At 31.1% G+C, this 22,202-nt stretch overlaps 1 protein-coding gene across 12 annotated transcripts in view; it reads left to right on the top strand.

Moving 5' to 3' along the window:
• Nucleotides 1-22,202, top strand: part of LOC127716446 (transient receptor potential cation channel subfamily M member 2-like) — an 87,748-nt gene that overhangs the window by 10,080 nt on the left and 55,466 nt on the right. For 4 of the 12 annotated variants that reach the window (XM_052222636.1, XM_052222637.1, XM_052222646.1 and 1 more), the window contains exons 2-6: nt 3,966-4,016; nt 9,924-9,981; nt 11,336-11,364; nt 11,705-11,762; nt 18,453-18,630. In XM_052222636.1, the coding sequence (XP_052078596.1) occupies nt 9,961-9,981; nt 11,336-11,364; nt 11,705-11,762; nt 18,453-18,630 (286 nt within the window). In that variant the 5' untranslated portion in view covers nt 3,966-4,016; nt 9,924-9,960. Of the gene's footprint in view, nt 1-3,965; nt 4,017-9,923; nt 10,089-11,335; nt 11,365-11,704; nt 11,763-18,452; nt 18,631-22,202 lie in introns of all 12 variants that reach the window. The other 8 variants (XM_052222642.1, XM_052222644.1, XM_052222639.1 and 5 more) reach the window with 6 other exon arrangements.

The following is a 22,202-nucleotide window of genomic DNA, read 5'->3' as shown; positions in this document are numbered from 1 at the left end:
TGAATCATCACAGTTATCGTATGTCGAGCAGGAAATAGAAATAGAAGTAAAGTAGAAATTTATAATTATGGCAAATGTCCATCTTTTGTTCTTTTTACTTTACTTCCTTCAGGGTGTTCTCTAGAAGAACTAAAAAAAGTAAAAAAAAACTGACATTGTCAAATAACTTTGATTTATACTGTATGTATTATATAATTCAATGAATGAGTTCAGTTCGAGGTTTTGTTTTTGGTAGCAAGTAATCTCTTTTCCTTTGATGAAGGATACTATACAGTCAAATCGCCCCATAAATTATAATAAAATGTATCAAATAAAAGACAGTATCAATTTGGTCGTACAAAAGATTCTTGTATGAACATTTATTATCCCGCCAATATGACGAGATATGTAAACAAACATACTTCTTTTTTTATTGTGGGCTTCGGTAGTCGTGTGATATAAGTAGTTAAACTTCTGACTCACTAGCTTGTCAACAGTGAGTTTGTGAGTGGAAGGTGCGTTCAACTGTAATCATCTCAATTTATAATGATTGTCCATTTTCCTTCCGAATGTCAGTGGCTCATTCCGACGCATCTCAAAAACAAAAGCAGGCCGCCACTTGATAGGCAACAGTGCTCACAAGGGTTTAACCATTAATCAATCAATCAATTTATTCTATTGAAAATAAAGAGAGGATACAATTGAAATTATATATTACTTAAGACAACACCGTGTTAACAAATTTAGGTTTCAACTTAAACTGGCATAAATGACTAAGTACAGGTGAAAGTAGAAATTCATTGCAATTCCTTTTGGGTCATTTAGCTCTTGACGTATTCCGGTATTTATGCTTTCTTTAGTTCTAGATTTGGGGTTTAACATTTCTTAGTGAATGTTAAATCGACCTTTAATAGATAAAAACATAACTATTTTAAAGTTGATACGATATCACACCTTGATAGAGGGTTGCTACTCACGAGAAAGCTATTAAACCAAGAGTTCCAAGTGGTGAAGATGTAGTCATCCCTTCGTAAGTTTTACGGACGTCATCATGAGTAGGTTGACCGTTATGGATTATCCGTTTCACAGATGATAACGGATATGTTCTTATGTCGTAAATACAATCCCGTACCCTTTCCAAAATGTGACCTACCGAATTAGACTTATTACCGGGTTTGTAATAACATGAGCAACACGACGGTTGCCACATGTGGAGCAGGATCTGCTTACCCTTCCGGAGCACTTGAGATCACCCCCATTTTTTGGTGGGGTTCGTGTTGCTCAGTCTGTAGGTTTCTTTGTTGTGTTTTGTGTACTATTGTTTGTCTGTTGGTCTTTTCCTTTTTTAGCCATGGCGTTGTCTGTTTATTTTCAACATATGAGTTTGAATGTCCCTCTGGTATCTTTCGCCCCTCTTTTACACAGAGAATGTAAATGTATGACATAATCGGTTTAAATGGTTAATAAAAAAGATGATGGTAACTTATATAATGTTTTTCATTGTGATAAATTCCGATAGTCTAAACTGTGAAATAAGTCGTTTTTGTTATTTCTTAAGACTTTCACTGCCATTGACCCGATTAGAACGTAAGACTTTTAGCTTTGAAATTTAAAACTTATTTATTGACTAAGTGTGTCACATTTCTACAATTAATAATCCAGGCTCATTCAAAACAACTTCGTGTATCTTATCATCAAAGGTATAACAATACAGTGAAATCAACAATTTACAGATGAAGTCCAAACACCAGTGACGTAGAAAGGAGTTTTGATAATTTGTTTCTATATTATAAAAGATAAATCTAATTGCCGTTTTTTGATATAAAAATTGTCACCAAACGCTTTTACGGATTAAACTCATGGTGTTCACTTGTTTAATTCATTCGTCGTTCGGTTAGGTGTTGTCTTATGCTCGATACTAAAAACAGAATAACAATACTTTATACATTACGTTTACCTTTCTGCGTCATATTGTGCTATTATATGTTTTAGGCAGTGAATTTGTTGAAGTTGTCAGTGTTTGGCACGATTTTTTTTCTTTTCACACAGATAATGCTCGGTTAATTTTGAAGACTTTATGAACGAGTTACCTCAACAAATTCAACTGTGTTACAGTACCAAATGTGTTTGTACTTCCCATCAAGTAGCAAATAAAATCCCGTTCACACAAATAGGCTTGTCAACATTTTAATTTATTAACAATTTAAACTGTCACACAAAATACAAGTAACTTAAAAAAATCATTTTAAAATTACTTCTTAACAAAATCATTCTTTCGTTGCACGATGTAACCCATTTATAAAACTTTTAACTTCACAAATTCTAAACATCTAAATACGCTGATTTAAATTGTTGGTTTTTGTCAGAAAAAGCCTTCAGATTCAGACTGTTCATAATGTATAGTTTTCAAATAATTGCGTAGTATAATCTATTTTACCATTCGTATTTTTTTAAATTGTTTTCAAAGATAATTGTAGATTTTTTTTAAAGCATTCAATCACATGATATAAAAGAAAAACATAACTTGGCTAACATTAATTTACTAATGGTACAATGTAAGATATATAGATTTAACCACTGCATCAAGTGTGTAACGATATTTCTCCACTCGAGACAGTTTAATTTTAATGTTAAAAGCGGAGGACTTGCCGAGCTTTTGAAATAATTAAAATTTAACTGTTGAGAATGGAGAAATATCGTAAAACACGAGATAAAGTGGTAGAATATGTTTCTCTAATGATTTTTAGACCATATCTGAACATAGTGTATCCGTCCTTTTCAAAGATTTGCAGATAGTTGTTTTCTTTGGATGTGGCGTCATCAGACATGGTTGCCTTATTTTCATGACGTCAGAATAGAAATTCTGAAGAAAAAAAAATTGACGTTATGATTGAATCCTTTGCCAAGAACAAAGTTTTCTCTAGAGGTGAAAAATATTTTTCTCACACCGATCGAGAAATGTGAAAAAGCATGTATTTACATTGTGTCATAGATAAAATTTATTCGTTCAGTGTATGTTCACTTCCTTTTGTTAATATGTCTTTTGATTGAGTTAAGCCATTTCAATGGATATTTTATAGTGTGTCTTTCTATGTTGTCATGTTACACTATTGTTTCAGGTTAGGGTTAGTTTGCACCTGTCCTAAGTCAGGAACCTGATGTTCAGTGGTTGTCGTTTGTTGGTGTGGTTCATAAGTGTTTCTCGTTTTTTATATAGATTAGACCGTTGGTTTTCCTGTTTAAATGGTTTTACACTAGTCATTTTTGGGATCCTTTATAGCCTGCTGTTCGGTGTGAGCCAAGGCTCCGTGTTGAAGGCTGTATTTTGACCTATAATGGTATACTTTTACAAATTGAAACTTGGATGGAGAGTTGTTTCATTGGCCATGTTGGCACTCATATCACATATTCTTATATCTATGAACATTAGAGAAACAGAATATCACATTTGCAGAAAAAAAAACATAAAATAAATAGACAAAAACGAATAATAAATCATTGCACAGACAATTAAAGATTGAGCATAATGAATAAACTCATCATACCAAGACTGAAATTTGGTATACCAGCACGCGTTTGGTCCACAAAAGACTCATCGGTGACGCTCTCATCAACATTAAAAAGACCAAATAGAGTTGAGGAGCACTGAGGTCCCAAAGTTTCTAACATTTTGCCCCATTCCACCAAATTAATTTTTGCGTGAACCCAAGAGATTCTGATATATCAGAAGTTCCTATCGACTAGTAAGACGTGAAATCGACTTTCAGATAAGTATATTTGGGTAGTAATTATTTGCTTGAAGGTTAAAAATAACAATGATTTAAAAAATGAATATTCCAAAAGAAAAACATATTTTTTTCATTATTCATATACAAATGCAAAATTCAAAAGAAAAGAAGACATAAATGTATACACAAAACAATTGTAAATTTAAAGAATAAGCAAACTTTTGTATTTCTTTTTCTAAAGTTCAGTTTTTTTTTTAGGTATTAAGATTTCAACGGCTAACAAATAAAATCCATATGTGATCATTTAAGGTATGTTGGTCAATATTTCTTCGACATAAAAACATAAACAAAACACATGCTTTCAAATAGTTTGATGACACTGTATTATTTCACAATAAAAGTGAGGTTAATTTGTAAAATTGTATTAGTTAATCTATTTTGAGTGAATATTTTGTGGTTTTGACAGTATACACTATCTCTTTTTTACTATTTATATATTAAAAGATAGTTAAATCAAATTAAATTGTATTTCATCAAAGTTACAGGTAAGTTTCTACCGGAAAATTTGCATTGATGACGTTAACGTTATTGTGTATGTTTAATTCAAATGATTAAAAAAATTAAAGTCCTTGAAAAGTTTCAGATCAAAATATGTCTTTACATCAAAATATAATGTTCGGGTCACACTGATACAAAATTGAACAACGAGAGAGAGAGAGAATAAGCCCAATTGTCACCGAACGCCGCTTTGGATTAAACACAAGCTGTTTACTAGTTAAATTCATTTGTCGATCATTCAGATGTTGTCTTATTTTTCGATATTAAAAAACGACAATTAATCATACATAATTATTATTTGTCTGCGTCACATTTTGTTTTTCTATATGTTTAAGGCATTGACTATTTATGATACATTTACTATCAGGCTTTATCTTTGTATAATTTGGCACGGTTTTGTATCGTTCATAAAGATAAAGATCGGTTAGTTTTAACGACTTTATGAACGAGTTAACTCAGTAGATTTAAATTTGTTAGAAAATCAAATGTGTTCGTTCTTTCTCTCAAGTTGCAAGTAAAATCCAGTTCATAAAGATCGCCTTGTCAACATTCTCATTTATTTACAATTAAAATGGGCTTACATAATAAGTCATTTGATAAATTCGTTTTAAAATAAATTCTTTACAAAAACACTCTTCCATTGCACAATTTATCCCACTAATAAGACATTTAACATAAAATAAACCTGAATACCTAACACCGTTAATTTTAAAATTGTTGTTTTTATCAGATACGTGCTCAGTGATTCATGTAAATTATCAAAATAGGTTATAGACATATACAAACTGAGCTATTTAACGATTGCGGCTTTGTTGAAATGGTAATAAACAAAAATGCAGAATTAAAATTTCATAACTATTACGTGACAATAATATAATGACAGTGATTTTGAAAGTTCCTATGGTAATTTTTATGAATTAATTTTTAATGAGTGATCTAGTTACAAATATTGACCTTCAAGTTTATAGACTTTCCAGTGCTATGTATGCATTATTTTCAAGGCAAATACTGTATACTTTGCTGATATGTAGTTGATGTTGTATCTCCAATCACTTTGTAATAATCACAAGACAGAGGCTAATTTTTACGCCATATCTGAGAAATGCATTCTAAATTTCGATTCCTCTTCGACCCTGGTAAGCTTAATCGAACAGAGTGTTGTCGGTTGTTTATGCCAATTAACGTAAGTGTTGGTTTTGGTATGTAGTCTGCACACCTTAATTTATCCACTTTTTGATGTCCACATTTTTTTTTATACTTAGAAATGCAAAATACTTATTGATGGCCTACACCCGCATTGTTTATATTTTCCCCCTTTGGTATCATCATAGTTATGTTTCAGGTCATGTAGACTCGAATCAATAATAAGTATTAAATAAGGCATAATTCTTTCGGCACATTGTCTCTGTAATGTCCAGCTGGGTCTGTTTTTTAGAATAGTGTGAAAAATGAAAACAACACATAACAATTTTCATGCGTCCGAAACGCTTTATTAGACTTACTTTCATCAGGGATTGATGTTTATTCTAGTTTCACCATGTTTGTTCCAAATTAATGATGCGAAATCAAAGCAAATATGCATCTTTTCAGGCAAAAATCAAACAAGTGAAGTCATAGAATATATCAATTTCTTTACAGATACGTAACAAAATTGTTGCTTAATAAAAAAAGTACCTATGATATAAACGTATATTTCGAGAACAGTCCGATTGTTTTTCCGGTGGTATCCAGATTTCTCAACCTAAACATTAGATTTCATATGCGTTATAATGTGATCTTTTAATGTATTATGCGTTTTGTTTTTCAAAATTGTCTTGCGTCTTATTCATATGGCGTGTTTTTGTTCCCTGTTTGACACCGATTTATGATTTAATTTCCTGTTTCACTAAAATTTGTAAAATATGTTGCACTCAAGTGTCAAGTGAAAATCCAGTCACTGATGTTGTCTTTTGTATGAACGTAATAAACGATTCAATATATTAAAATCCATGTTAAGTTTTACATTAAATGAATTCATTGCAAAAAAACACACTTTTAATAACAGGAAAATAAGCAAAGAAAGAAGGAAACAGTAAAGACTTAAATAGCAATCATGTTGATTGTTTGATCTATGTAATTTTTTTCTACAAATTAATGGTGATCAAGGATGATTTCATAATAATTTGAACTTCGCGTATATGGCCAATTTTTTTCGAAACGATAGGTCATGTATATTTTTGTTGTTGCCTTTTTAACTGTTTTGATTCGAGCGTCACTAAAAACGTTTGAAGAGGAAATGCGTATCTAGCATGCAAATTTTAATCCTGATATCTATGATTAGTTTGGTTATATATATATATATATATTTATATATATATATATATATATATATATATATATATATATATATATGTTAGATTTTTTGAATGCTCAGCAAAAAAAGCTTACCTTTTGATTCAACCATGAACTCTGCCTATCCTTAATATAAATTATAGGACAGATACTCTGCCTATCGTTTATATATATATTATAGGACAACTACAAGTAAAGCTAAGATTATGTTGATGTATTTATCATTTTCACCTTCAATTACCGATTATAGGTTTTAAAAAAACTATAAAATCTCAAAATTTAATAAAACTGTCATTTCGGGTAATAACAGCTAAAGCTACATTTGTAAGAACTTGCTAAGATGTGGTTCTGTATATTTTTCGAAATAAAGATTGACTTAAGACTGGGATAACATGATATGCGTATAAGTTATTATAAGCTGTGAAGTATGTGTATAAGTTATTATAAGCTGTGAAATAATCTGTCATCGGTGTGTTGTGTCATATGTCTCTATGTTGATTAGTTCGTGCTACAAGCCGATTTATAAGTCTCTCCCTGTTCAACTAGTTTTTTTAGTTAGGGGTACTCTTACACCACTGTCTAAGGTTAGGGAAAAGATTGAGAGATCAGCAAATGTTCGGGCCCGCGACATAACATTCGTGCCGGTCTAAAGACATGAGTCTATTATTCGGTTGATGTTGTTGCTTACTTTAACTCATATTTGTTTCTTGCTTATTATTTTATCATAAATCATGCCGATTGTGTTTTTCGCTGGAATTTATTCATATGGTATCATGTCGGTCCAGCCAAGGCTGTTAATACGGTATGAGACGATAGTAGCTCGTGGTTGAATAAAGTACCGGGAACGATAGTCTTTACATCAGCTCCTATATGACGCTGCTCGATAGTTATTGGCAATCCGATTATGCTAGTTTTGAAAAATTCCCTTTCGAATGGCTTCAAATCTTATAAATATATTCGATTTTGTTTTTAGAATATTGCCTTATTCTGACTTGCATATGTATACAACAGAAGAGAATTTGATTAGTTCAGCCAATATCAGGAGTTTTGATAAAAAAAACATATCTCCATTTCTTCCAAATTTGAAATTTATTTCGTCAACTAAAAAAAAGTGAAACAGCTCATCAAACATACCGAAGGTATCCAGCATATACTTTGGTTCGCCAGACTGACGTTCGTTAACACAAGACTTATTAGTGGGAATCGAATCTAAATAGCTGAAAAGCTTAATCAAACACAAAATTAAAAAGCAATGGAAATTCAGAAAAGATGTGTCAAATATAATTTGCGAATTCTATACCTGAAGTTAGAAAAACACATGTTTTCCAAATCACTCGATATTTCATAAACAGTACATTTACAGAAAATGAACATGATAATGACATAACAATTGATCACAAAAGCTGTTATAATTCACGAAGGCGAAAATTATATCAAGAGAGGCGTCAACCCACCGGTTGGAAAAATTCAGTAAAATAACAGGCACATAATTTATTTCGCCAGATGTACGTTCCGTCTTCATAAGCTATTTAGCGGCACTCAAAAGAAAACAGTTGGAAAGCCAAATCAAAAACGATATTAAAACATTCCCACAGAAAATTGTGAAAAGAACAAATACGACTGATACAATCTGTATCTGGTGTTCGGAAACGCTCTATTAGAGTATTTGTTTCGTGAGTCATGTGTTCCTATCAAAGTTTTACGTTTGCAGATTTTTTCTGATGATCATAGATACGTAGGATATGACTTCATTTGAAGCGTTCCCTTGTTCGTATCGTATTGTATTGTTTAATAAGAACTCGCATAATTGATGGCCAGTTGATACATATATACCCCAATAAATATCGAAGATCAAAACGGGTTGCACAGGTCAATGTGTTAACACAATTACTTTTACAGGTGTATGTATATAGTAAATGCATCACAGACTAGAGTCGACTTTATTCATTAGTATGTGTTGTTTTAATTGTTTTAAATGATCAAAATCAAAAACAAAATAATCATTAATGCAGTCATAAAAAAGTATAACAAAACCAATGAACTCCAAAGCAAATTCAAAAAGAGGAAGTCTATAAAAACGGACAAAACAAATGCTATCAATCAACAGAACAAGTTTTAAAAAAAAAACCAGCTGCAATATTCCCGACCTTCCATTTTTATTACGACTTATTGAAAACTTTAAATGTATATCAATAAAGTGTATGTGTGCTATATAGAATCTATAATTATTTCAATTTTATAAATACTCTTCTGTTCTGTTTAATAAAAAAAAATCCCCATTGGGAACTTTATCTTATATTAGTCCAACGATGACGAAATAAAAGCCCCCCCCCCTTTCCCCCCTCCCCCCCCAAAAAAAAAATACTCTGATTGCAAATTGAAATTAAACAGCTAACATACTTTTTTATATGATTTCAACATTTATAAAAAATTCCCAAACAGTGTACATTAATTACTTAATTAAAAATAAAGGTATCGAACGACTTTACTTCAATATAGCATATTTTTAGATCAAGCAAGAGCTATATGTACAGTTTTTCTTTCTATATTTGACAAAATAGTCGATTGCTTGAATGGTGATTGATTTATGCCTCATCAGAACAAACAGGCTATATTGCAGCTACAATGTAAGGATGCATTCATTTGAGGAAGTAAATAATCAAAACAGTTCAAAATCATGTTAATCGAATCATCTGGAAACTCAATACCGGAGTTCTTTCCATTTGTGTATTTTCTATTATGAAAATGCATTTGTAGCAGATAAACTATACGTCATCAAAACCTAAGATCATGCGAAATCAGTTCATTGACATATGATACAGAAACATGATATCAAAATTACGTGTCAAGTTTTTTTTTTTATTATTGTTCACGAACAGTCGTTGTGAAATTAAAGTCTTCATATCTATCTTTTACCTTTTCCATACTGTCTTTTGATTATTTAATAGTATTTTATACCCTTAAGACAACTGTGATATCAATAGAATCTGATGGAACACTTAGTACATACATCTGGATAGTGGTTTGGTCCGTTAATGTAAAAAAAAAGGGAAAAAAAAGATATGAAATAGTAAAACTGATGATGACTTTGGGAAGGTACATGGACATATGACTGGTTTAATAATTTTGTTCTGAATTGAATTGCCCTTCCGTGTAAAACAGAAAAGTAGAATGATCTCATAATGCCATATAACATATCTAACTATAACCTGTTTAATAATGAAACAATTAAACTCTTAAAAAAGTTAGTTGTCAATTACAACCTTTTCGCTTTTTATCATATTAATTAGGTATTAAGTTACATATGTTTCTTTTTGTATTTTTCAGAGTAAAGTATTATTTCGTCTGTTCTGAATTCTTTTTAATGTTGTCGTATGTACCTTCAGTAAGTTCGTTATAAACATGATAAAGACAAGAACGGAAAGAATGAAGAAAATTGTTTGACACAACATCATTGCATTAGTTTGTTCAGGATTTTCGTCAGCAATTCTCGTATGTCAAATATTTTGTAGACGCATAAGTATATTTAGAATTTTACATCAAATGAGCCAAACCATACAATAAGATACAAAGACTTGAAAAATTCTGATATGTGTCCATACCTATTGATATCAGACTTCTGATCAGTAAGACACAGTTACTTTCCTTATACGTAAGATATACACACATTCATGTGCTCACATCTACCCTTTTTGAAAAGATTTCTCTCAATTATTTCAGTTTATAGTCATTTGTCCAAGTATATCTATACAATATGTATTTACTTAATTCAACTTGGATTTTAATTTCTAGACCGCAAGATGACATAGTCTTTACATTTTCTGTAACGTTCAACTGTTGTATTCCTTTGATTTCGCAATGGTTGCGATTATGGGATTTTCGTCCTTTTACACCGACAGTGTCCTAAATGGTTTTATTTAAGATCAGTGTCACAAATGATGTTACACTTGGTTAAAGTAAAAAATCGGATATTTATAAGTGCCTTTCAGTTTTACTTGCCAAATTGCCAAATTTGGATATATTTGACCATTGTATGAATGCTTACATTGATACCATTTGTATTGGTAAAATCATTTAAAAAATTATCTTAACAAGCTTTGCTAACGTGTCATCTGAAATTAATCAAAAGCACTGTTTGTACTTTTTACATGGAGTGGTAAATATGTTATATTCCCCCTCCATACCTGTGATTATCATGATACATATTTAGGTGTTATTAAACTACTTTATTTTATTCATTGTCAAATACTTTATCGTTTATTTGTTCTGAAACTCAATGTTCTGAAACATTTTTTTGGATTTGTATAATAATAAATTAAGAATTCATACGAAACGAAAACGTTTTTTTAAACATTCTGTAAAGTTAAGGATGTGTCGAAAACATTGCAGAGGAACCTACCAATAAAATACATCGCCGGTAGACAATGTTGGCCATTGAAAGTACTTTAGAATATGGTGACACATAAAATGTTCCAACACAAAAAGATTTATGTTTGGGCGTTCAAAAACGGTAAGTGCATATCATTGCATGAACCTTTTTAAGAAAATAAATCATAATAAAATATAACATGCATGTAGTTGTTTCATACACAAACAAACATATACATTAAAATCATTTCCAAACACGACACTTTCAATTCTTTGTAGAGACTGCTTCTTACTGTCGTGGTATTCAGTGTAAAGGTTTACAATATGCAAATTGTTTTACTATATCATATGACTTGTGTTTTTAAATACAGGAAATGACGGACCAAGAAGATGAAATTAGGTAACGTAATGTCAGTATTACATTATAAGACAACATGCAATGTATCATATTTTCAAACTTTAGCTTAAAATCATGTTAGTAAATAACAATTAAAGTGAATTAGATTACTATAAATACTAAAAAGTTATTTCAAATACATTTTCTTCATTACAATTAATGAAACGATCCTGTATTTTCTGCTATTTTTACTATTGACATGATTGACAAGCGAACATTTAATTCTGTCGTTCGCCTTATTTAATATCTATTTTCTTATTTTTTTTAGTCAATCAATAAACAGTGATTGTATATCATATCATCTCATAATAGAAAACTAACCTCAATATTTTTACGATTACAGACGTATTCCAAAGCGATCTTTTATTTTTGAGAAGAAATCAAATTTCAGGGAAGTTTTGGTAAGTTGTATCTCTTTACACATTTTGTACTGTTAAAATCATTTAACATATTGCTATATATTACTATATCTTTTTACTACACTATTATATATTTGAATGCCAACAAGTGTGTTTGGTATTAGTAAATGTATATCTTACGAATAAATATAGATTTTTACTAGTTTGTATAAACATAATTCTGTTTTGGTTTAATATTTCTTTTCTTGAACATGTTGAAGTATATCAAAGATAAGGAGTATCTAAAAATACTACAATCGCTAACATTTTTAATAACACAAATCGTGTTTACCATTCTATCTATAAATGTCATGCCAGAAAATTACTTAAATGTTCCCGTCTTTTCACCAACAATACAGTAAGGTCCACGTTTAATGGTCGCACATTTTCCTTTAATTTTGATATTACTTGAAAAATTAGAAACGTTACATGTTTGTAGGATCATTAATATTTTTATAACAAAAAAATGACAACAGTAAGTAAATGGAAAAGTTAGCTAACATCATTTTGAAGAGAACAATTACAAGTGTTTTCTTTCTGAAACAACATTGCATATTTTCGGACAATTTTAACAGGACGAGTTCAAAATGCAAGTTAACATGTCAATACCGTGTATGACCAACTCTTGCATTTATGACAGCCTGACATCTCCGTCGCATTGATTCAATGAGACATCGAATGAAGTCTTGATGGATGTTGTTCCATTATCTGAAAAGTGCTATTCGGAGCTGCGCGAGGGTTTCCGGTGGATTTGGGCTATATCTGATACGTCGTCCCAGTTCGTCCCAAAGATGTTCGATTGACGATAAATATGGATACATTACTGACCATGGCAACACACGAATGTGATTATTCTCCAAAACGTTCATCGAAATGTGTGTTACGTGACAACAGGTGTTGTCCTGCTGAAAAAAAAACGTGGTTATTACGATGCCTTCGAAGAAACGGGAGAACGACTGGAGCCAACATTTCGTCCATATATCTTGTTGTATTGAGGTTACTATCAATAATTGTGAGATCGGTGCGTTCTTGCTCGGTTATTCCGCTCCATACTATAATTCCTTGGTGCACGCATCAGAAAACCGTTCATTGCGACTTCGCTAGAGCCTGGCTCTGCCTCGCCTAATTTCAAGTTGAATTCGATTCATCGAAGGAAAGGACTGGTCTCCATTTACGCCTATTCCATCGAATCCGTACCCGGGTTTCTTGAAGTCGCGCCTTCATGTGACGCTGCTTAAGAATATGTCCTTTCAACGAACGATGAGCTCTTAGACCAACTTGACGCAATCGGTTATGAACTGTTTGGGCAGATATTCTGTGGTTATTTCTTCAATGGGTTTGTCATGCTGTTTTGTACCGCGTTTACAAATCGATTCCGGCGATGAATAATGCGGATGTGCCTGTCTTGGCGTAACGTCGTTCCATATTGCCAGCCACTTCGGGACGAGTCTTAAGCCTTGCAATAGTCATTCTAGGAACATAAAAATGATTTGCAACCTGCATTTGAGTCATGTCTGCTGCCAACATCCATATAGATCGTTCCATTTCATTTTGACGTCGACGTGGCATTGACTTACGTGTAACTTAGAGATCATAACTGGGAACCAGTTTGTAAACAAAATTAATTATCTATGAATATTCTATATCTCCCCAATAGAGGCGTGGTTTGAGAAACAGCTGTATTTACAAAGTGCAACCTTAAGAAGCACAATCATCCTTTTAAATATTTAACAGTTTAACCTTTAGAAGTAGTTAATAAGCAGCTTGGGGAATCTCAATCAAAATTCGTACGATCACGAAAAATAATTTAATTAAATTGCATTAAAAAATTACAGACGGTCTTTCCTCTCGTTCTTAATGACAATATCATGGGAATTGGTAATATATATAACAGATTCTGTTCACATTTTGGATATAGTTTCTACAATAGTTCGTAAAAACCGTTCTCATTGGCGTAGAATAAATTGCAATCAAAGAAAATTTCTTAAAAACAATACAAATATTTCGGATCTAATATCTATTTAAGGTGGTACCAAACACCGTGACTAAAATTAAATGGCTTGTTTAATTTTCATAAAATTTTGACAAAATATTTACTTTGACCCTTTGACAAAAATATAAAAATTTCAAAAAACTCGGAAACATTTCATTGGATAGATAGCAGTTTGACCAACACTGATTTTGATCATTGAGAAGCTTTATATTTCCTTTACAATACAACGTGATTAAAACGTTTAGCTGATTTTACAGAGTTATCAGCTGCCTGTAGTGTTATGTACCTCCTTAAAAAAAACAGTAGACATTATCTATTAACCAAGCACTACAAAAGTCTAAAAGTCTGAAAAGACCAGTTTTTGTCTTAATTTGCATGAACTTTTACTCGACATTCTCCAAAAGTATGACTTGTGTCTTAATTTTTCTTGACAAATTCTCAATTATATTAAATTTGTATGAAATTTACTCGACATATTCTCGACATTCTGAATATGGTCTTAAAATTTCTTGACAAATTCTTGACATTTGAATACTGTCTTGAAATTTCTCGACACATTCTCGACATTCTTATTTTTTCTCAGTATGGCTTGACATATTCTGAACATTTTGAATCGTGTCTTAAATTTACTTGACAGTTCTGAGTTTTACAAATCATGACGACCAATATTCATGATATAACTTTAATCTTTATTTCTCTTTATATGATATACTGTTGTTTCAAGTTACACTTCTTTACAACAAAAATAAAAGTTGGGCATGTAAAATAATTGAAAATTTGGGTATATAAATATTTTTACAAATGCAAATATGGCTAAGAAATCTAAAGTATAAAATAATTCAAATGTGGGTGTGTTGATATAAAACAATTTCAATGTGGGATTTAAATAATTACAAATTTTGATTCCTAAATCTTATAAATTAAATGATTCAAACCAATCATACTGTAGACATATTTCATTCTACATTCATAATATTCAATGTTGATATGGTAAATAATTATTATACCAAAATGTGATTTATATAAATAGCAAATTATGATGATATACAAATCATTCATTTAACAGAAGAAAAATTTGTGTAATGTCATCTGTTGGAATATATTAAGTATAACACATGGACAGGATGTTCCTCATAAAATTAAAGTATTCCACACCCCAGAGTACACGCAACTGTCAAATAGAAGTTATTGCTTTATCTGTAATCAGCCATACAACTTATCAGTTGACCGACCATGCCACTTCAATTTAAAAAGTTTGTTGATAGATGAAAATGAAAATCATCATTTTGATGAAAAAAAATTGAATTGAAATGGATTTTCTTCATCAAAATTATTTTGACATAAAAACAAATTGAATAATTCCCAAAGATTAAAAGAAAATTATTATCTACTCCAGGAAGAATAAAAAAATGTATTTATAATGGGTCCCATCAATGATTTCTATAGAAATCGTCGGTCTTATGAAATGGTTCTCAAACAGACATGCATAATATAGATCTAAACATTTTTTTCTTTTCAGGAAGGAGTTATCACAAATATATTTTTTGGATAAAAAATTATAAAATTCAACACTCAAATTTGAATAAAAAAATGTTTTTGGGTTGTTCTAAAAAATAAATAAGGTTTTTGAATCAAGATGGGAAAAAATTCTTTGACCTAGACGAAAGCCCCCCCCCCCCCTCTTTTTTTTAGCAACACAAACCCAAAAGATGAATTGTGGGATCCAAAGGAGATACAAGACACCTATTTTAGTAAAGCAAATTTGACTGGCAGTTTTGTGAAAGGCAAAAATCTAAATGCTGTTTGTCAATACCTTCGACTTATATTCCAAGTGAAAACAATTTCTTAAATGTTTAATAAAAATAAATCAAAATTAAACTACATGGGGCATTATTCAGGGTATTCCAACTTAGTTGCACCAAAAGGGTATCTTACTATACCAAATTAATACTTGATTCTTCAAAGTTTAGTTTAGCCATAATAAAAAGGTGTATATAACAGCAATAGAATGTCATAAACAATGCAGATAAAGTCTGTTCACATTTCAGGCGAAATTTATACTGTTGAGACAGTGTCAAGACATATTTAAGACTGTCAAGAATGTGTCGAGACATATTCAGACATTATTTAAAATGTCAAGAATATGTCGAGACATATTCAGACATTATTAAGAATGTCAAGAATATGTCAAGACAGATCGAGACAAATTTAAGACAGTCAAGAATTGGTCGAGACTAATCCAGACTCTTATCAGATGATACAGGAAGTGTCGAGAAATTTTAAGACAATGTTCATACTGTCAAGACACTTGTCGAGCAAAATCAAGAACCTTTTTAGACAAATTCATACTATGTCAAGAATTTTTTAAAATTATTCAGATAAATTAAGAATGTCGAGTAAAAATTCATGCAAATTCAGACAAAAACTGGTCTTTTCAGACTTTTTGACTTTTGTAGTGAAGCTATGTTCTTTGCTTATTAATAAATTACATTAAACTTTGGAGGAATGCAACACAATTCCATATTGCAGTCCTGAGTATGAAATCGTCCAAATTATAATTGTATATTGTTGTTCTAAATTGTTTCCCAAAATTTATCGACCTGAAGATAACAAAAAACATTTCATTAAAATTAAATATGTCAATAAAGGTTTTGATTTTAAACCTTCAATTTAAAAAGGTCGGAATGCGAACATGTATATTCAAAACATTTACTAAATTAAATATACTAAAGGACATCATTCGTAAATATAAATCAACATGCAGAAATCTTATACGTTCAGGTTATTCACATCCAATATTTTATGATAATATTCTTTACAAAGCACAAAAATGTCGGCATTCACCTCAAAAGCTAACATAACCTTTAAACATTAACATCGGAAAAGGATATATTTACGATACTGTTGTCAGGTCATTAATGATTGCATATTTTGGTATTAATATTGATTCACTAATAGGGTCATAACATCAGAAATAAACACATTTATTCTAAAACCAGTTGTCGGCATGATACGGGTAATGTTCTTCTCATATATTTTATAAAGGTATGATACTAAACCCCTACCGGGAGGGACTGTACTTGATTTTAATATAATAAAGACATTATCTTTCAATCAGTTTAATTGAGGTCTTGAGCTGGCATGTCAGTAACTGCTAGTAGTCCTTTGTTAATTTATGTATCATTGTCATTCCTGAAAATGGACAAAACGAGCCTTTTGTAATATGTTTCCTAGCCCTTGTATCTAATTTTTTTTTGTTATCTAATATTAGAATGAAGGTATATTGTGGACTGTTAATGAACTCAAAATTTGTCAAATTTATTTATCCATCTAAGTGTGCTGTCAATTATAATATCTTATAATTTTTCACATAAAAACTTTTTATTCTAATTCGGATTTTTTTGTAAATGTTGTTCATAATATAGATATAAGAAGATGTGGTATGAGTGCCAATGAGACAACTCTCCATCCAAGTCAAAATTTATAAAAGTAAACCATTATAGGTCACAGTACGGTCACCAACACGGAGCCTTGGCTCACACCGAACAGTAAGCTATAAAGGGTCCCAAAAAATTACTAGTGTAAAACCATTCAAACGGGAAAACCAACGGTCTAATCTATATAAAAAACGAAAAACGAGAAACACTTATGAACCACATCAACAAACGACAACTACTGAACATCAGATTCCTGACTTAGGACAGGTGCAAACAAATGCAACGGGTTTAAATGTTTTAATGGTACCAAACCTTCACCCTTTTTCTGAAACAATAGTGTAACATCACAACATAGAAAGACACACTATAAAATATCAACTGAAATAGCTTAACTCAATCAAAGGACATATTAACACCATTGAACATGCACTGAACTAATAAATTTGACCTATGACACAATGTAAATACAAAATAAAGTCTGAATTGATACATTTTGCTTTGTTCCAGTTGTAGATTATTTTGTTTTATATGCATTGATAAATTTAGAATTGTTTTTTGAACAGCTCTTCAACTCTGCAGACATTGTTTTGAAAATAATCATTTATATATCATGTGTATGATATATTTTCTATGTGTTCCATAATGTTCGAAAATTAGTGTCATCACTAAGCATTTTTCACACAAGAAAGATATTGGTCACTATTTATTATTCTGTTGAAGAAGATATACCATGAAAAAAAGATGCCAAAAAAAGAAGGAGCGCTATATTCAGGAATTGTGTTATAATACTAGACTAAACAAATGCTTTGTAAATGTCAATGTTTGGTAACTCATTGTCAAGCAATCACTGGTGGTATAGCAAGGCATGCTAGTAACCGCGCATCTGATTAAATCGGCACCTGTACACACGCATCAGGTGCCGATTTGGCTTATATCAATAGTAGGTTATTCGTGTATTATCAAATCATTTGTTTACACACGCGGATAGTTTATTACTTTTTAATACTTGCCATATTACATCAATTAGTTTTATTTGCCAAATCGCAAATGGGTAGTCTCAATTTAGGGTCTCGTAAAAAGGAATGAAAGCCTCGACAGTTACAAACAACGAATTATGTACATGTCAGATTATAGGAACTGATGCCCATGAAAAATATTCATGCATGTTATATAAATCACCATCATATGTTATCACAATCATCTATATAAAAAAATGCGTTTACATTGTAGTAGATAATATATAACACATTGGTTTTTTTGCAGTATATTGAAATTCATGACAGTGTCAGACGGAAAGAACTCTTGCAACGCAATCTGCCTGAAAAATGGAAAATAAATTCACCTGAGGCAATAATATCAATAACAGGAGTAGATCATCAGTTCAACATAAGAGACAAGTGTAATTTGAAGAGAGATTTGATTGAAGCAGTCATAAATACTGGTACATTATTGAAATATATCTAAATTTTAAGTTCCTTGTGAACATCCCTCGCACCTGCAAAACTACATTGGTGTTTTGGCATATTGCTTTTGAAAAAAAAAAACCAATAGCTTGTCATTTCTAAATCCAAATAACCCGTTGTTACAATAATGGCAGGCCGAAAGATGAATACTTCAACTCATATTAAGTAAGTTATCAATATTCATTTCAACAGCAGGCTATTGTCATGAGAATGCGAACTAGGTTTGCCAAGCCTTGTCTCAGTTTTGAAGAAATAACAATTACATCAAGTAAAATAAGTATATAAAGTGTTTCTGTTAATATATGTTGTTATTATAAAAATTTACCCTCTTGTTTGAGTGTTATGTACCGACATTAAACTACTGATTTGTTGTAACCTGCATATGGATAGTATTACACATATTGAAAGTTTTATTAGTGTACTCTTGCTTGAACGTATGTCATCAAAACTAAAATCGGATAGCATTTCCACCAGGCGATAACTTATCATTTTATGTATTGTTTCCTTTTTATGATGATTATCAAATACTTTCATTGAATTGAAAATTTTAATCATATGGAAACTAAATAACAAAACACATGGCGAAATTCACAAAAATACTTTGATTAAAGTGGTGAGTTTCAAAATTAGTTATTTGCAACACACAGTTTCTATTTAAAACGCAACTAGTTCACGATTAGTATTGAAATACTGTTCGACTTTATCTGCATCATTACAAACGAAAAAGAATTCATTTATTTGAATATTTTGAAAACATAGGTTTTTTTTTAAATGTTTATGAAATTATACGTTATATGTATATACATACATTAGGGAATATATATGAAAACTGATTCTATTTGATTAAGATGAAAATCGGATCGATTAGGGAATACATATGAAAACTGATTCTATTTTATTTAGATTACTAGTAACATTTCGTGAGAATCGGATCGAATTTAACAGTGTGCATGAATTAAAGGTGCTAATATTTTCTATTTCTTATATTTTGTGCGCACATTATATATGAAGTATAGTAAGTGCAATTATTAGGTTGTGGTTTAATATGAAATTCACAAAATCAAAATGAATCTTAACAAGAAAATGTAGTCTACTTATATCTCTTAAATAGCTCACCCAAAGAGTAAACGCCCATTTACTACGGGCAATTAAATGCAATGGTATGTTTTATTTTGATATTGCAGCAAGAAAAGTATTTCACAAATTGACAGCTTAATAAGTCTAAAGTTACTAAAACGTATATCGACAACAATAACATCATATCAATTTTAGTTAATAATAGGTAAATATTCTGTCATCATTAATTAAAGGTACCAACATTCTCTTTTTTATATTACATGTATTATGTACGGGAATTAAATGCAGATTTTACTTAATACTATTAAAAGATTGTGGTTTAAAATAAACAATATAAAATCAAACGTAATTTTAACAATAAAAAAAAATTCACTCGTACGTCCGCATATAGGATCAAACTCTAAATTAAATCCCTGTAAGTACTGACTTAACTGATCCGATGTAAACACGTGATTACTGGGGAAAACACCAGGGATTTCTGTTTTGACTGTGTTAAAATAATTATATTAAATGCAAGTTTTACCAGAAAATGCCAGTTAACAAACAAAATATGTACACGAGAGGTTAACATGTGTTTTTGTACGTTTTGCTTAGTCTGTGAAGTGATATTTAACGACCCATTGATAAGTTTGACAAATCAATCATCAAAGTCAATGTTTCGCCATTCAAAGTATAATTACATCTGTTGACACTCATCATATAACACATTTTTTTAATTTAGATAAACAATATGCACGGCATCTGGTTCATAACCCTCATCAGGTATATGCGCTTTACATATGTTTGAAATAATGAATCAAATAGTCTGCATTTCAACGTGAAGACACAGCATTCTGTCATATCAGTTACAGGATCGATGGAGTAATCCTATATACTGTAAAAGTTGAGCAAAAAAATACACATTAAGAGTATTCGATTGGATATGTGCAGGCTAACGAAAATAATGTCAAAACATATGGTCAATAAAATTGTTAATATAAAAAAGAAGATGTGGTATGATGGCCAATGAGAAAACTCTCCACAAGAGACCAAATGACACAAACATTAACAAATATGGGTCCCCGTACGGTCCTCAACAATGAGCAAAGCCCAAACCGCATAGTCAGCTATAAAAGGTCCAGAAAAGACAAATGTAAAACAATTCAAACGAGAAAACTGACGGCCTAATTTATGTACAAAAAATGAACGAACAACAAATATGTAACACATCAACAAGCGACAACCACTGAATTACAGGCTCCTGACTTGGGACAGGCACATACATACATAATGTGGCGGTGTTAGACATGTTAGCGGGATCACAACCCTTCCCTTAAACTGGGACAGTGGTGTAACAGTACAACAACGAACTATAAAAATTAGTCGAAAAAGTCTTAACTCATCAGATGGATACAAATACAAATACTAGACAGAGTGGACGTGACCGGGTACTTGTATATCCCAACAACAAAAAGACACTAAGTACAGATTTGAGAGTACTCGCAGTAACTGACAGCTACTTCAAAGCCACTAACAACTAGTAAAAAAGAATCATGCATCTAAGATTACATTATCAATTATTACACATCCAACATCCAATAGATTTAGTGTAAAAACGACATAAACAGTCAGAGAAAATCATGACCTTGTGAAAACAAATATGTAACACATAAACAAAAGACAACCACTAAATTACAGGCTCCTGACATGGGACAGGCACATACATACATAATGTGGCGGGGTTAAGCATGTTAGCGGGATCCCAACCCCCTAACCTAGGACAGTGGTATAACAGTACAACAGAAGAACGAACTATACAGATTAGTTGAAAAGGTGAAACTCATCAGATGCATTTTATCCAACCATCTGTTTCCGATAAAATAACTTTCTTGTATTTTATTGAATCATAGTTGTTAAAATAATATAAATATTAAAACAAAAATCTATAGCTTTCCCACCTCAAATGTATACGCTTTGATAGCAAAATATTCATTACGGTTTCAACACTGATTCCTATAATATTTGGTTTCTATACTCTTCAACTAAAGCATAAAGAGAGTTTCACAATACTTCATTTCTGATTTCATTCAATCCTTTTTTCATTCTGATTTCGAAAATATATAGTTCATGTAACTTTTATGGAAAGTAATGCAAAAAAGTATGTATCTAGTTTACAAAATCTCATTGTGGGAACCTGATCTTCTTCAAAGTCATATGTCCGCAACCTTATGTAAAAAACCCTATGAATCATCATGCCCCAAAAAGGTGTTGAAACAAAGGTCAAAATCTAGAATGTCAAATCAAACTTTGTCCATGACTAAATTTTAATGTCATAAAACAAGGACCGCAAAAATAAACTATAGCTTTATACTATACATGTATATGGGTATTGAGTTGTCTCAACATACAGCTTATTTTTGAAATACGAGATGAGAAAACTTGCATAAAATGTGAACTTTCCTTTTCAACCAAAATAAATGTGTTACTAAATGTC

The sequence above is a fragment of the Mytilus californianus genome, unplaced genomic scaffold (genome assembly GCF_021869535.1).
Source record: "Mytilus californianus isolate M0D057914Y unplaced genomic scaffold, xbMytCali1.0.p SCAF_9, whole genome shotgun sequence".
NCBI lineage: Eukaryota > Metazoa > Mollusca > Bivalvia > Mytilida > Mytilidae > Mytilus > Mytilus californianus.
The sequence above is the reverse complement of the archived record's forward strand: the minus strand, read 5'-3'. Positions and strand labels throughout refer to the sequence as shown.